At 44.3% G+C, this 15,428-nt stretch overlaps 2 protein-coding genes across 3 annotated transcripts in view; one reads left to right on the top strand and one right to left on the bottom strand.

Annotated features, from left to right (window-relative positions):
* The window catches only part of LOC113159051 (formin-1-like), a 43,762-nt gene extending 31,390 nt beyond the window's left edge, over positions 1-12,372 (bottom strand). Inside the window, exons 1-3 of one of the 2 annotated variants that reach the window (XM_026355524.1) lie at positions 12,297-12,372; positions 9,833-11,496; positions 4,087-4,250 (exon numbers count right to left, since the gene is read on the bottom strand). In XM_026355524.1, the coding sequence (XP_026211309.1) occupies positions 4,087-4,250; positions 9,833-11,411 (1,743 nt within the window). In that variant the 5' untranslated portion in view covers positions 11,412-11,496; positions 12,297-12,372. Of the gene's footprint in view, positions 1-25; positions 2,389-4,086; positions 4,251-9,832; positions 11,497-12,296 lie in introns of those variants that run through there. The other variant, XM_026355523.1, reaches the window with a different exon arrangement.
* A 2,361-nt stretch (positions 12,373-14,733) lies between these two features.
* LOC113159052 (ryanodine receptor 3-like) overlaps positions 14,734-15,428 on the top strand; it is an 80,166-nt gene continuing 79,471 nt past the window's right edge. Inside the window, exon 1 of the mRNA XM_026355525.1 lies at positions 14,734-14,796. Within this exon, the coding sequence (XP_026211310.1) occupies positions 14,749-14,796 (48 nt within the window). The 5' untranslated portion in view covers positions 14,734-14,748. The remainder of the gene's footprint in view (positions 14,797-15,428) is intronic.

Raw genomic sequence — 15,428 nt, 5'->3', positions numbered from 1 at the left:
GGGACATAGGGGTGTGACTACATACATTAGGTTCTGAGGGGCTTTTGAGGTCCTTGCTAGGAGACCTGGAGGTTCTTTCAAAAATCGACCTCAAACTTTCCTTGTCATTCTTGATTTTCTTTTTCACCGTCTCCAGATCCACATCTTCTAGTTTATCTTTTTTAACAGTCTTGGGACCAAATAAGTTCCTGAAGGTTTCATAAGCCAAGTCTGAGGTTTTCTTTCTTTCAGGTGTAGATGAAGGAGTTTCTGGACCTGGAGATTTCTCTCCGGTTACCTCTTCTCCATTGTCACATTCTATCTTGCCGTGTTGTGGATCAGCATCCTGTCCTTCATTGGACCTTTTGGTCTCATCTTGATTTTCTAGATTAAGCAGATGACTGAGCTGATCCATTACGTTGCTCTTAGTTTCTACAATGGGTTTGGGCTCTGCTTGTTTTTTTACTGGACTGGTTTTCTTTTGCTCAGGAAACAGCTTGGCTTTATTTACGGTCTTCTTCAGGCTCAGCAGGGCCAGGTCAGCATCCTTCTCCCTCTGTTTGATTTCTGACAAAGTCTCCCTATCTTCACCCACTGCTCCTTTCTTCAGCACACGCAACCCACTGAATAGAGCTGGCATCTGGAAAGAAGGCGGTGAAGTGAGTGCTGTTCCCTTGGATAGGGATAGGGAGGAGGGGGTAGGGGACAGTGAAGCAGATGATGATGGCGTTTTTGTTTCCAGTGTCTCTGGAACTGTTGGTTGAATGTCTTCCAAAGGCTTTTCAGGTGCAGATAATGGTGACATGGGTTTCTTGAACACTGAATATGTTATATCAGCAGAGTCTGACTGCTCCTCTGGATTGGAGGATGAGTGGACCAACACTTCAGAAGCCTTCGGACTGGAGGGGACAGACGAAGTCAAGGACTCCTGCCTGGAACGGGGCGTATCACTCTCTTTTTCAGCCTTAGCCTTTTTCTCTGGTGTGTTCTCCTTTTGTGCACCATCTATGTCTGTGGCAGAATTATGACCAAGACCAGAAATGATGGATGGTAAAGGCTGAGAACAATCTATGCCAGCACACTCATCAGTCTCATCTGCGATTTTGTTATTATTCTCTCCTGCATCCAATTTTTCTGCATCCGCAGATACTGTGGCGGTGCTCTCTTTGGAAGAGCTGCTGTGTCCTCTTTTAGAAACTGGGGAGATCCGAACAGTCCTAGAGCTAGTTCTGTTGACGAACTTGCCTGAGTATAGAATAGCCTCTATGCGGGACCTCTCAGTAAATTTGTGTGTCCTAAACACAGGCACTTTGTTCTCTGCCTCTGCATCAGTGTCATGTTTTAACTTGTTGCCATCACTACAGTCCACTGTACTGTCGTCCTCCTGAGGTAGGACGGGCTCCCTGGCCCTGGCAAGCTTGTCTGACAGACTTGTGCTGCTGTGGGAAGCCTGCTCTTCCTCTGTGTCACTATATGTTTCCACCCTAGTGACCTGGACCAGATCTTGGTCAACTGAGGCTCCAGCTGATGCTGTAGCTTCTTCACCAGAATCCTTGCAAGTTTCCAGTGATTCAACCATCTGTCCTTGCTCACTGTCAATAGCCTGACCACTTTGTCCTCTCCCATCTTGACTGGGAAGGGGACTCTCCCCATCAGGGAGCTCCTTGAAAGACACGAGAACCGCCGGCTCCATGTCTGACAAGGGAGACAGATCGCGAGGGAAGAAACTACTAAAGACATTCAGTAAAGAACTCGCCGGCTGCTTCCCCTGTTCATCAGAGTCATTACTCACACTGTCCATTTTTGTTTGTGGTCACGCCACAAGAGAAGAGAACCAACAGGTAGCAGCTCTAGCAAAATGTCATTTTCCCTCCTCCAGTTATCCAAGCTGCTCCTATTCCACCTCCACTGGCGGCTGAACAAAACGTCTTTGTGTGGACTAATCTCCCCGGCTTCTCTTACCTTCACCAGAAGGGCACCGATTGTAACACCACTACTCCGTAATCTTGTTCAGTGACACGTAAACAGGAAGAATTAAATAGAATTTCACTATATCACAAAGACTACGGCGGACTGTATGGTATCACCAGTACAGTTCAGTCTCCTCCAGGCAAACAAGTTTCCCATGACGCTGCAAGTGAAGTCGGGCTGTTCAGTGGCTGGAAACTTATCCTGCTGCGATCTCCCTGGGAGAGCAAGAGAACAGAGTTCACCTGCCTTTCATAAAAGCATTTCCAACTGTTCCAGCAAGTAGAGCGGTGTTATCCATTAAGTTGTGAGCTTTCCCTTCTCCATGAGGGTTTCATGCCCAAACTGTTGTTCTAGTTTTGATCTGTTTTTAACATGTCTCTCTCCTCAGTTTACAAAAATTCCTGTGTGCTGTTGTGTGAGAAAAAAAAAAAAAAAACCTCTCAGGTTGGAAAGAAAAATGTGTCTCACCAGTCTACAGACGCCTCCCTTGAGGTCCCTCCCTTACTGGGAGGGGACCTGCAGAGTCCGGAACCACAGGTGTCCGATTACCTCTGCACTTCCGTAAAATGGCTGCAGAGGTAAGAGTGCACACAGAGGGGGGAGTGTGTCTGTCTGACAGGTGGAAAGCTGCAGGGATCTACTAAATCAGCACTGCACTAAAAAAACAGCATTAAAAAAATGAAGTTATACACTAACATTTGCCAAGGTTAGCTAAGAGCAATGTGAAAATGTGAGAGAGAAACAAATGTTTGTTGTCTCTGTTATCATATTAGCTTACCATGCTGCCATACTTTACTACACTCCTTCTTTATTGCTTAGTCTCAGGTGGACGCGCCTAAAGATATACGTCCTGTGTTTTTTATAGCAAACCCATATAAATAGTAAAATTGGGAGGAAGAATATGAAAACAGCAAATTGGCTACAGTACATTACATATTCCATTATTAATGTATTTTCCAAACGGATAATACTTTGTTATGATTACAATTTAATATTATAAATGAAAAAAAAAATCACTTTTCATTATTATTATTATTATTCCTAAAATTGGAGCTTCTTTTTTTATTTCAAGAAAATCACAAATACAATAGAGGCTTCTGTGACCGAGGAATTAAGTTATGTAAGAGCAGTGGTATTTCATCCACACTCATTAAATCCTTTAAGAGGTTGTAGCAGAAAGAGGAACCACTGGCTGACAGGGCTGTGATACGACCTCATATCTGGCACATTTGAGCTCATTTACATGTTCCAGATCATGTAAACAACATGGATATAAAAGGTATCAAATATGAATTGTGTCATAACATCCCACGCTTCGTGAAATCAGCTGTTAGAACACACTGAGAATAACACACGATGACAGATGATGTTGACAAGACAGCTAAGCCACAGCCAAGTATGTAATTCTGTACAGCATGGCCTTTGTCCTGGTATGTTAAGTGATTATGCTCACAGTCAGCCCAGTTATTGTGTCTTGAGAAAAAAAAAAAATGCATGGCTTGTGCTAATACACTACCCGCCTAAAACCACACCTATGTAATCCGCCTCATTTGCCTCAGGAATTAAATGCTTTACATGAAAACATGTTGAAACCTGGGCAAGCCTATAGAAACAGCTTTTCATATAGTTCTGTTAGAGTTTGAGGTCCAGCGTTCTATGTATTACCATGGTTAAAGCCTACAAACAGCTGATATCAAATAATGCATTTTTTGCTGCAGGACTTTTTGGAGGACATGCAAGCTTGTGTAGGATTACACAAGCCCTTTGTCACAAGCAAATATGTTTTGTTGCAACTTCTGCCCAATTATAATAGGGAAATTACACTAATCATGATCGTTTAAACCATCCCAAATTCTCACCTTCTACAAAACAAGGTGAGAATTTCATGTCTTCGTTCTGAATGCAGGCGGTTTCAGTGGAGTGATGTTTTGTCTTTGACCTCAGTCTAGAGATTAGAATCCATGACCGGCTAATCCATCTCTAAGAATTTCTGATCAGGTGGTTGAATGCCTGAGTGCTGCGAAATCCCCATGGGGAGGAAAAAAAACAGTGCCATGGCAAATTGCTCTTGGTGGGAAAATGTGGATTTAGAGAAAAAGAAATCTTTTGTGTTGCTCTCGTTTGTGGAGCCCTCACCGTGCACTCCAGTTTGGGATAGTAAGGTGTGTCTCCGATGATGTCATCCTCAGGCGGTGTGATGCGTAGGAAGTCCAGGTGATCAGGACGTGGGACATGAGAAGGCTCCTGAGGGTCATCGCCATCCAGCATCCAAATATCATCCTGACGCAAGAGGGAATCCTCTACAGAAACACACAAGCACACACAAGCGCAGGGTAATTAGCACTCTAATTGTTTTGCAAGAACTCAACAGCATAACAGGTATTTCATGCATGACAGGGCTAAATCAGCACTAATTGAGGCCTGTTGTTTTCCTGGGTGATCTGCATGGGTAACAAAAATGGAAGGCAAAAAAAAAAAAAAGCAGGCATCAGAATCCGTTAGCGTCACACAGGGAGAGAGAGGCCCCTGTTTAGCTGCAGGCTCTAGGGCACACGGCTATTTTTATCTACACTTAGCCAGCCCTGTTTCCTTTGTCAACACCAGCAGAAAGCCACGCTGATGAAACAAAAGAAAAATGGCTGCAGAGCACTGATCTCAAAAACAAACATCACTGTCTAATATTGATTTGCATACAGGATATGTTTGCTGTGACAAAGCCATAGTGTGTGACTGCTCAGCTCCAACACTGCATTAGTGCTAATTGCACAAAGCATCTAGATGTACGTGACCCTGTGTGTTTAGTCAATTGAAGGAGTGGAAATAGAAAAATTCAGGTGAGTGAAGAAAAAGTCTTCACCTGAATTTAGATTGGGAGAGACTGCCCTCTCCTGACCAAGCACTCACATACTCAATTAAGTGCAATTAGCCTCTCTCCAAGCGGCTCCATGCAAGGTAAGGGCTACCTGGAAACAAGCCTAAAACTACATAAATCCAAAATTGTAATAGTATCTCTCTTGTCTCTGAGATATTTTTGCTGCAGTATGCTTGGCACTCTGTGCACTTAAGAGCACCTGATCTTTAATATTTATTGCTCAGTGACACAATGCAGATAGGCTTGAACCTGCAAAACCTGCCTTGTGTCAGTTTCCCCTTAAATAAATCACATGGTTTGAACGTCAAGGATCAAGCTATAAACACAAAAGCAGAAATCCAGTGAAATATATTTCCACTATTTTTTTTTATAGGTAAAGAAAACTTGACTATTGAGTCAGTCACATAAATATAAAGAGAAAATGTACTATTTAAGATATATGGGGTAGTGGAGTGAGGTGAAAGAACAAGGAGGAAACAGAAACAAACTAAGGGGGATGGTATGTATCTTGAAACTTGCTGACCAGCTGTAAGACAACACCTCAACCTGTTTAGGCAGAATTATGAGCTGGAAACTGAGAAATTCCTGTTCAATGACATGCTAAAATATCCCTTAAGCTCAGTATGCAATTGAATAGGACATGTACTGCATTACAGCCGCTGCTAAGAAGTGTCAAGTCCCCTTGTATAGACCCAGAATCTCAGACAAAAGCTTTAATTTAAGTTAAGAGAGCCCACACACACACACACACACACACACAAAACTAATTGGGGTGGGGGGTGGCTTCTTTGAAAAATGGAAGCATTGAAATTCAGCTTCTGTATTCTACCACAATCAGTCATTGTGAGACAGCAGTAATGCCTGCAGTCCAGTTATCTGGAACTTTGACAGCAGGAAAAAGTAGGATTAGATTAATAACTTTTCATTATGATAATGCTGCTTTACATGGCCCCGCAGTGGGAACTGCTGACTGTACGCTGGGATGGTTCCAAATGCAGAGTTAAGCCTAGTCCAAGCCAAGCAAAGCAAGTACTGATCTGAAACAGCACTCTCCACTATTCTTTGTTGATTTCTTTTGTGCAAACTGAACTAGAACAAACTATAGCTAAAGGAACTAAAGGAATAGAAACCTGTCTTTACTATATGTTCATGCCTCCCTGAACATTACAATGTAAAGCTCTCACGGCCTGCTTGTGAATGTGTCTGCTTAGGTCATGCTTTCCCTGATTAACAGTGGAATAGCTACCTCATTAAATACATATAAGGTGACTCACACTGCCACCATCTGGACAGAGAGAGGAAAAAGCATGTGCGGCTCCCTGCAGTCAAACACATTGCACAGTGAAGCAATGAGCAGTAAGACATAGTGAAGCAATGTGTAACACTGCAAAGTAATAGCATTTATGAAGAAGCAACTCTTAGCTGCATTACGTAATGAAGACACTGCATTTGTTTATTTGGCAGCTGATTTATCACTCTCTAACATGCACACACACACACACACACAGACACACACGGTGAGCTTTAATTCATTGCCTCTGGGGGAAAACTGTGCACTTATTGCTATTTAATCCCCCCTGCTGTGCTAAAAGCTGAGACTAAATCACAGTGTCCATAACCGAGGTAAAACAGGAAGCAGATGGGATGGTGCATGCCTGGTGGCTGACACAGAGTTTGATTTCACAGAAAGTCAGGCACTGCTGAAGTGGATCATTCGAGTCCAAGTCAACATCAGTCCACCAGATATTGTTTATATATACATATAAGAAACTGCACTTTTAGTTGTACAGAGGCTTTGGCTTTGAATACATTATGTGTTTAGTGCACCTCTGGGGCCAGCTAATCATACTGACAGAATGGTCGTGTCAGTGCAAGGCAAGGTAGAAATATCTATGTGCATATCCATAAATCCAGAGCTTTTACAAAGCACTGGAACACGGTTCTCCCTCCTCCCACTGTGCAGTTTCTCTTATTTACAGTAAACTCAGTCAGCCCTTTCCAGCATGCCCTAAATTATCTACCAAAAATCTATAACCTCATCATTCAAAGTAAAATTACTGGGCCATGTGGCATGATGAGTACATCTGGCAACGTCCATGCCACTCCATCACTTTTAGCCAGGAGAAGGATTTATACAGATTCCTATATAAATCATGGAAAATGCAGGATTTATAAATTACCCAGCCTTATTTGCACCTGTCACAGTCGTTTTCCCATGCAAGCTTGTTCACTGTGCACAGCTCTCAGGCAGGCTGATTGACTGACCAGTTAGGCTGTCACTGCTGAGGACCACGTAAAGGCTGCTGCAAGTAGACACTCAGGGAAAAGTGTTGTGATGCCCTGAGGGCTAAAGCAGAACTGCAGCATGACATAATGCTTCCAGCGTCACCATTGCTTGTTTAAAATACAGTTCTGGAGGCTCAGGGGAGGGAAGAGTACTTATATTGGTGCTGGCATGCCACTCACAGGGAAACAGGACATTTGGGAAAAGCAGCTCACACTGAAAACATCCAAAAAGCCTGGCATAGCTACCATTTAAAACGATTTATTAAAGAAAACCAGCTACACGTTCAATGAGAAGGACCTTTGTGCTCTGTCTCCATATGGAGTATGTAGCTGAGAGCAACAGTGAGAGACAGAGACACTCTGAGAGAGTGTGTTTTGGCAAAACCCTCTTCATTATTAGAATAAAGCTGGCTCTTGTCCTCACTGGACAGAACAATGTTGCAAGGCCGTGCACTTGCGGTTGACTGACGGCTAGCAGGAAGAGTGGGGTGATACACTCTTGCTCTGGGCTGATCAGTTTCATATGACCTTGCAGGAACGTATTGGGTAATCTGATTATGGCATTGCCTGTCAGACAATAAAATAAGTAGGGAATTAAGAAAGGGAGGGGTAACAGGATAGTGAGAGAGGACGTGGACGATTGGCTTTATAATGGTTTCTTTAAAGAAGATCAATATTATGCTCCTTTATTTTTCATGTGCAGATTTGAAATTGTTTTTAAGCTGACTGTCCTATTCAATAAAGTAATAGGTATGACGGCAAAAGATAAGATAAAAAGCATTAGCACATGAAATAAACAACAGAAATTGCTACCTAAAATTATCATACCCGTCTTCATAGGGACACTCATTAATTAGCATGGAGCTTTAATAAGGAAGCACAGATTAAAGAGCCCCGATCACATCACAAGCAGTTCAACATTAGATGGGCTGAGCTTCACACTGACCTACTTGGCCCTTTGGTTGCACCGTGTGATGTTCATTTATCTGTGTTAATATCTGGTCTGTGCATGTCAAGCAGCCCAAGCATAATGTAGTAAATAGCAGAGACGCAGCAAAAGCAACAGAAGGATTTGGTTTAAGATTAAAGGTTTAAGCCTTCACCCTAATGGATGTGCAGCATGTAACATGTGGAAAGCATGATGTAGGCAACAATGTGTGTGTGGATCTTGTTCTCAATATCACGCAGTCAGCTTATCGGTCATAATGGACATCTGATGAAGATTTATGATATTTGTCCTGGCCAGGGTCCAGGAAATGAAACAAGGATGATAACAAAGTTAAAAGCAAATGTTAATGTGTTCTGATATTTGTAAGAAATTTAAATTAAAGAGGTGGAGTCGACTGCTAGACAACGTGGCTTCTGTGAGCATATGTGGCGATTTTTACGTATGGCATCCAAGTGTGTGGTATCTGTGTGCACGCCAAGCAGCATAAAGACACACAGGAAGAGTGCCATTTCAGGGAGGATTGATCCAAATGATCATTGCATGAGTAAACATGGGCTATTTACTCCCCTATCTACCAGTTCTATTAAATTCACACACGCTCCGCACGTCCTCTCCCTCTGGCTGTTGCTGAGTTGAGCCTCGGTGGCTGTGCTGGCTATCCTAGTACTAGTCTGTGATGTAACAAGCTTCTAAAAATGTATCATTGTTCCTATAATAGGGATAGAACTGTCTTCATAGACATTACAATGGTGTAAAAATAATCCACAGTCTATTAGTAATGACAGTAAATTGAAGACCATCAGTTTGCACTTTCAGATTCAAGCAAATATTTTATTATGTTGACCCAAAGGGATAATTAACCTTGTTACAGAGGCAGCTAATGCAATAATGATAAATATGTACTTGGTTTGCATCAACAGACTCACTAAATACATGGTGGAACGAGAATCCTGACAACCCCAACCAGACTTATGAGATCTTTGTGGCTTTGCAAAGATAATGTATGTATATTTATATGTATATCTCTAAATCCACTTATTCCATCACTCTAAGAATGGCACACCATAAAGTGGATTAGACAATGACAAGAACATTTTTGCAAATAAAGAACTAATCGAATCTCTCTTATTCTGTAAACTTCATGCCTGCTGGGATCCCTTGTCAGCTTTCTGTCAACTGGATAGGATGTGGGTTGAGGGGAGAATCCAAATTGGGAATGCGTAGTTAACACTGTGCTTTCGAGAAACCTAGACAGGTTGAACTCTGTGTTAACTTTGAGCCTTTGATCTAGGATTCTCCCACTAATCTCTGCCTTCCCTGCAGCGCTGATAGAGTTAAAATGGATCAGCGAAACTATTCTCAGGCCCTGCTTGCCCCTTGTGCAACTTTGCGGGGTAGTTTTTAATTTGTGGTCACAGGTCATGGCCACTGAAACCAGTCACAGAAAACACAGGAAATACATGTGCACCTATCTATTGCCTATGTACTAGATTAAAACTGGATTGACAAAGTAAAACTCCCTATGTAGAAAATGCTCTCAGTTCCACTGCAGCAGAGTAATTGCTGCAGCACTTTAACAACAACCTCAAACAGCCTCAAACAGCATGTCTCTCTCAATGGATCTTTTTCTTGTTCTGTTCTTTGAAATCCAGCATCAGCATAGTCTGACAAACACTCCACGCTACTGAGATGATAAAAGAGGTGGTGTCAACACTTACAGGGAGTTCAAAAGTGTGTTCGGTGTGTTCAAAGCGCTGGGATTTCTCTAAGCTCACCTGTTGTCGTCGAGTTGTTGGAGGAGTTCCACTTCGAGTTGCTCGGTCGCCTGCTGCTGAGGTTCAGATCCAGATGGGTGGCAGTCCTCTTGTTGCCATTCTTGTCCACTACCTCTGTGAAAAGTTTAGACTCATCTGTGCTACTGTCTCTATCGGGGTCTACATCCTTATCTGATAGCAGCACGATGCGGTGGTTGAGCTGCGGGCTTGCTTGCTTGGAGGACAGCGGGGATAGGACAGGGGACATGCTCTGGAGACTATTTGAGGTAGGGAAGGATGTATTGAAGACCCCAGCAAGAGAGGGTGAAGAAGGGCTCTTTGTATGGGATTTGACTGAGGGTGAAGGATTGACAGTATCGGATAAGGGCAGCTGTAACCCCCCAGAGAGCTTGTTATCTGTCTTTTCTGTACGGACTCCCAGCAGGTGGTCTCTGTTTGAGCCTCTCCACGATCCATAATCCTGTTGGCAGCTGCTAGTCCCTGGACGTGGAATAGTGGGCCCGGACGTATCTGGGCTTGCATGGCTGACATGTTGCACTCTCCCTTCAACATCCTGCACTTTAGCCACCACCGTGACCCCTGTATTCCTCTGCTTGATTTTACCATACAGCTGCTGAGCAGTCTTGGCAGCTAATGCATTCTCAGAGAATGTCTCAACAGGAGAAGCAAACCTTTTAATTGGTCGAAGGTTGCTCCCACTCTCTCGTCGCGCTAGACCTTCCATCAGGCTGCAGGAAGACGAGTCATAACCCAGCTCACCGTCGTACTCGGAGAAATCGCAACAGAAATCCACGTCGGGATCAAACGTCCGGTTGTCTGCAATGAAGTCCCAGCTATCACGGCCTATCTGGAAGGGTTCGTCCATTGGCAGGATGGGGTTACTGTTTGCACTCACGAAAGAGCCAGCCGCTGGACTGTCAGAGACATGGACATGGACAGTACCTGGGGTCTGGTCCTCGACTGAAGCTGCAGATACGGACAGATTGTTCTGAACAGGGAGCTCAGCATTAAAAGTTCCATTCAAAACTTTCTTTTTCATCTTATTATGTAGATAATCTTCAGCACTGTCCAGCTTCTTGCCTCCCAGCTTTTTCAGCTTTTTGCTCTTGGACGTAACTCTCTTATTCTCTGGAGACGTGGACAGAGGAGGGTTACCGCCGGTGAGAACCTGACCTCCATGCTGAACTTCCTGATCCTCCGTGTAATCCTGGAGTTTCCCGTCCTGGTTACCCATCTTGACTTTGATGGTGCAATCCCTGCACAACGACCAGAGATCCGCCAGCAACTGGTGGTGCTCTGCTGCCAGCCAGCAGAGCTTTGCAACAGCTTCCTTTGTTGCCTGCTGGGAGTTGAGGAGTCTGCCTGAGGAGCTGGAAGACTGGCCTCTTTGTTCGGACACTGTGAGATCCTGCTTTCCCCAGTCATGGTCATTACCGGCTCTTTCTGAATGAGGGGCGCGGCTCTTGTACTTGAAGCTCGGGAACCGCCTCTTGGGAAAATACAGGCTGATGCTACTTAACTCGTGGATGGGCGCATACAGGAGCAGGACGGTGTGCGTGCCCTCCATGATGGGTGCCATGTGAATCACCCGAAGCACTGTGAGCGACCGCGCTCAGGCCGCAGAGGAGGATCTCAGACTATTCATCACCTGGTCTGTCCAAATGCTGTCAAGAGAGAAAGTAGCACACAGCAATAAATCTGAGTTGATGTACAGTAAACATTTAGTGGTTTTTCAGCAGGAGCTCAAGGTCTAAATGAACTTAGATCTTTAAATCTTATAGATAGAGTTGTCTCATAGTAGGGATGGATGGAAATGCACAGTGAGCTCATGTGGGGGGAGCCATACCTCACTGTCCAACACTTGTGAATTAAAAACTCATGCCCACACATTAAACTAGGGGGACTCTACCCTAACACGATGCTGTTCTCTTTCTCCTGTCTTGCATTAGTGGATGAGCACACGCAACATCCCTAGAACCCGCATTTCGCACGCTGCCGCATCACAGCTGCCTGTGTGACACAAGGTGACGACACCACAGAGCCGCTGCTCGGCGGCCACAAGGTTTATTTGCAAGCAAAACAAGCGGCCAGTCGACTTGTGTCAACCAACATTTCAGAGCATCTCCTCCACTGTTTACATCATAACACGGGCTCCCATGGGTTCCTGTCACCTTGCAACAACCACGGGTGTTGTGTGTCAGTGTTAAGATGGCAGCATTATCACACTGCCCCCCACACACACTCTCTTTTATCGCTGCCCACTACATCTGCAATCGAGAAATATTTGGCCGAAATGTGTTATTAAAGTTACATTTAATACATAAAATCATAGCATCAGCCTCCGGTGATGTTCACTACTGAATGAACTGGGAGGACGGTGCAGATTACTGCACCTGCAGCAGGTAAACACACAGCACTACTTAAATAAATAAATACATATATATATATATATATAGTTACGTACCCGTGTCGGTGCATGGTCAGTGGATCTTTACATCTGAGCGCAGCAGCCAGCCGCTGCTCCGCTCGGCTTGTCCGCGTTGACTGACGGAAGTTTGGTGCAATAGTGAAACTCACCGGCGGCCTGCTGCTCTGTGATTGGTGGTCCATTGCTTGTGCACACCCCCTCATTTGGAGTCGGTGCAGCTGCAGCTTGCAGGTGAGACATGTGATGGCGTCGGAGAATCAGAGGCTGGGAGCTGAGCTGAGGTGAAAGTTACTTTAACTGAGCGAGTGGTTTCCAGCCTTCTTAGGAGCGCATTAGCATTTTGTTTTATTCACATAAGAGCATGTTAAAGGGCTAGAATTATCTCTGAAAGGCCAAGGTGACGCTATTTGTAACTAAATAGAGACGCCTGGTGGACAATTCGTGTATTGCCGCAAGTTTCTGTTTAAAACATGATTTTTTTTTTTATTTTTTTTTTAATGTTGTGTTTCTCGTCCTGATAGGTTTTAATCTGAGTGACTGGTATATCCTCAGAAATGTCTAAGAGATTATTTTGTGATTAATATTTGATTGACTTTGTTCTTATTCACAGTGGCTTCTTTTTGTCTCATGCATTTAGTTAATGGATAAAAATGCAGTTTTTGTCTTATCAACCTAAACCTACTAACTTGGGCAAGAAGTGAAAGTGATCTTTTTGATTTTTGTTTATTTTTATTTACAAATTGATTTTTAAACTGAATTTTAAACTGAAATATCATATTTACAAAAGTATTCACATCATTAATTCAGTTGTTACCAACTTTCTTGGGCTTGTCTCTTCAAGCTTTGCACACCTAGAGTTGGGTCATCATGGCAGCTCCTCTCGATCTCTGTGCAATCGGATGGAAGGAGTGTGTGAACTGCCATCGTCAGGTTTCTCTTTTTTGGGTTTAAGTCCGGCCTTAAACTGTGTCATTCAAGGACAATCAGAGACTCGTCACGAAGCCTCCCCAGTGTTGTCATGACTCAATGCTTCAGTTCATTTTCATGCTGTCAATGTCCCTGTTTCTGTTGCTGGTCACCTTCACCAAGGTCCCTCATGTCTTGCTAGTCAGTTTGGCTGGGTAGCCAAGTCCAGGGAGAGTCCACACATTTTTAATTTAATAATAAGTGAGACCTCGGTTTTAATAAGGATCTATGGCTCTAGACACAAAACTTCCTTCACCCTATATATCCAGATGAACTCCAATCAAGTTCTAGACACATTTTCCATGTAATTATAGCAAACAAAATACACCCAAATGACCATTTGGAGTGACACAGCAAAAGCTGTAAATACAAGCGTGCAAAACATCTGAATACTTCAGGAAGCCTCATGGAGAAAATGAGTAGATGTGTGCAGTGCGTGGGAGTGACGCTAGAGGGCAGCATCGCATTGCGATGGAGGCACTCGTGTTTATTTACTGTGGCTGAGATGATGGGGAGGATTTAGAAGCTCGGGCGTCGGGTCAAATGTGACCGTGCGTAACCAGTGGATAGATGAGTGATCGCTATTATGGCTGTATTGTATGGATAGGATACACATGAACGTCTTACATTACATGCATTCATTATTATTGAGTTAAATCTTATTTAGATAAATAATTGAATGACTGTCGAGTCAAAGTGTGTTAAATAGTTAAATGCATGTAGCCTACAGTGCAAATACGAGTGTGAGTGTTCGTCAGCTTTTACTCATCTCAACACCCACTTTTACTGGCATGTCCTCGCACAGTGGAGCACTAGGGTAAAATGAAGACTGGAAAATGTTGGACGTTTGTGCTGATGCTGTAAAAAAAAAAAAAATGTTGGAAATATAGCGCGGCAGCAGCGCTGGAGCATCCCGAGCCACACAGCTTGTGATACGCATTCGTCTCCAGTCAGTGTCCACAGATGCTGCTGATGCTGGTGCTGATGCTGATGCTGCTGTGATGCGTTCGCTGTCGGGTGCTGACCGTGGTGCTGATGTGGAGCAATAAGAGCTGCCACGAATTTCCTGCATAACGTCGGTGTGGAAACGACTTCCTTGACACATTAGTGTGCGCGTTTCTTTTTTTTTTTTTTTTGTTGGAGAGCGGTAGCTTGGAGATACAAGGAAATAAAACACGCAAAACAAAAGCAGGATTTTTTTCGGACGGGTGCGTTTTGAATATTCGCGCTTTTTTACGCGTGCATCGCTGAGCTCTGCGGTGACATCGGAGACACAGACTTGGCTTGGTGTGCCCCCCCCCCCCCCCCCACCCCACGGTGCACCGTCCCCCCCACTCGCTCCAGCCCACCGATGCTGACACTCACTCCTCCTCTGGGCGGGTGAGCAGGGCTCGAGCACAGGGGCTTGAGTGACACATGCTGCGGCAGCCTTCCCCGCTGCGTGGCCGTGGATTAGCTATATGCTAATATCGACAGGGGAGAGGGAGCCAGCGGGGGCTTCGGAACAGGCTCCTTTGCAGCCATGGCTGAAGGTGGAGAGGGAGAGGATGAGATCCAGTTCCTCAGGACTGTAAGTACCGCCGCGCTATCTGTGCCGCTGTTCGGTTCCCTCCACCTTGGACTGTGGGATCATCCTTATCGCTTGGCTGCTGCACAGATGTTATTTTCCTCACAGAACCTGTGATAACCCGGCGCCTTGTTGCAGAGCTCAGAGGCGGTGATAGCGCCTTGTTATTTTGCGCATCGCTCCCTGACAGCTATTGTCTTTTCTGCAGTCTGTCTCAAGAAGTTGCCAGCTGCACATTCAGTGTCACTTAAAAGCTCCCATTTGTACTCAGGTACTTAACTGTAGCCTGTTTTTGGTAAATTGCATGTGACAAAAGTTGGCAGCACCAGCCCTGTTTTTTATTTTTTTTTATTTTTAACTAAGTATTTAAATAGAAAAGTAACGAAATTAAAAAAAGCTGTTATTGTAGGATTATTGTTGTTGGAGCATCGTTTCAACCCCCTTAAGGTGAAATGGCTTTCAGAACCAGTGTGCATGCTGTGTGATATATTCAAACGTGGTAGCCTGGCATTGTGCTCTGGCCAGACAATCACCCCAGGGTTCCTGTGCAGCAGCAGCAGCAGCAAAGGTCTCTGCAAATAAACCGACCACTACATTCCGTAATAAAGTGCAGCGTTGATGCACCCAAACTACAT

This window comes from Anabas testudineus, chromosome 12, assembly GCF_900324465.2.
Source record: "Anabas testudineus chromosome 12, fAnaTes1.2, whole genome shotgun sequence".
NCBI lineage: Eukaryota > Metazoa > Chordata > Actinopteri > Anabantiformes > Anabantidae > Anabas > Anabas testudineus.
Note: the sequence above shows the minus strand (reverse complement) of the source record. Positions and strands in the feature narration are given on the sequence as shown.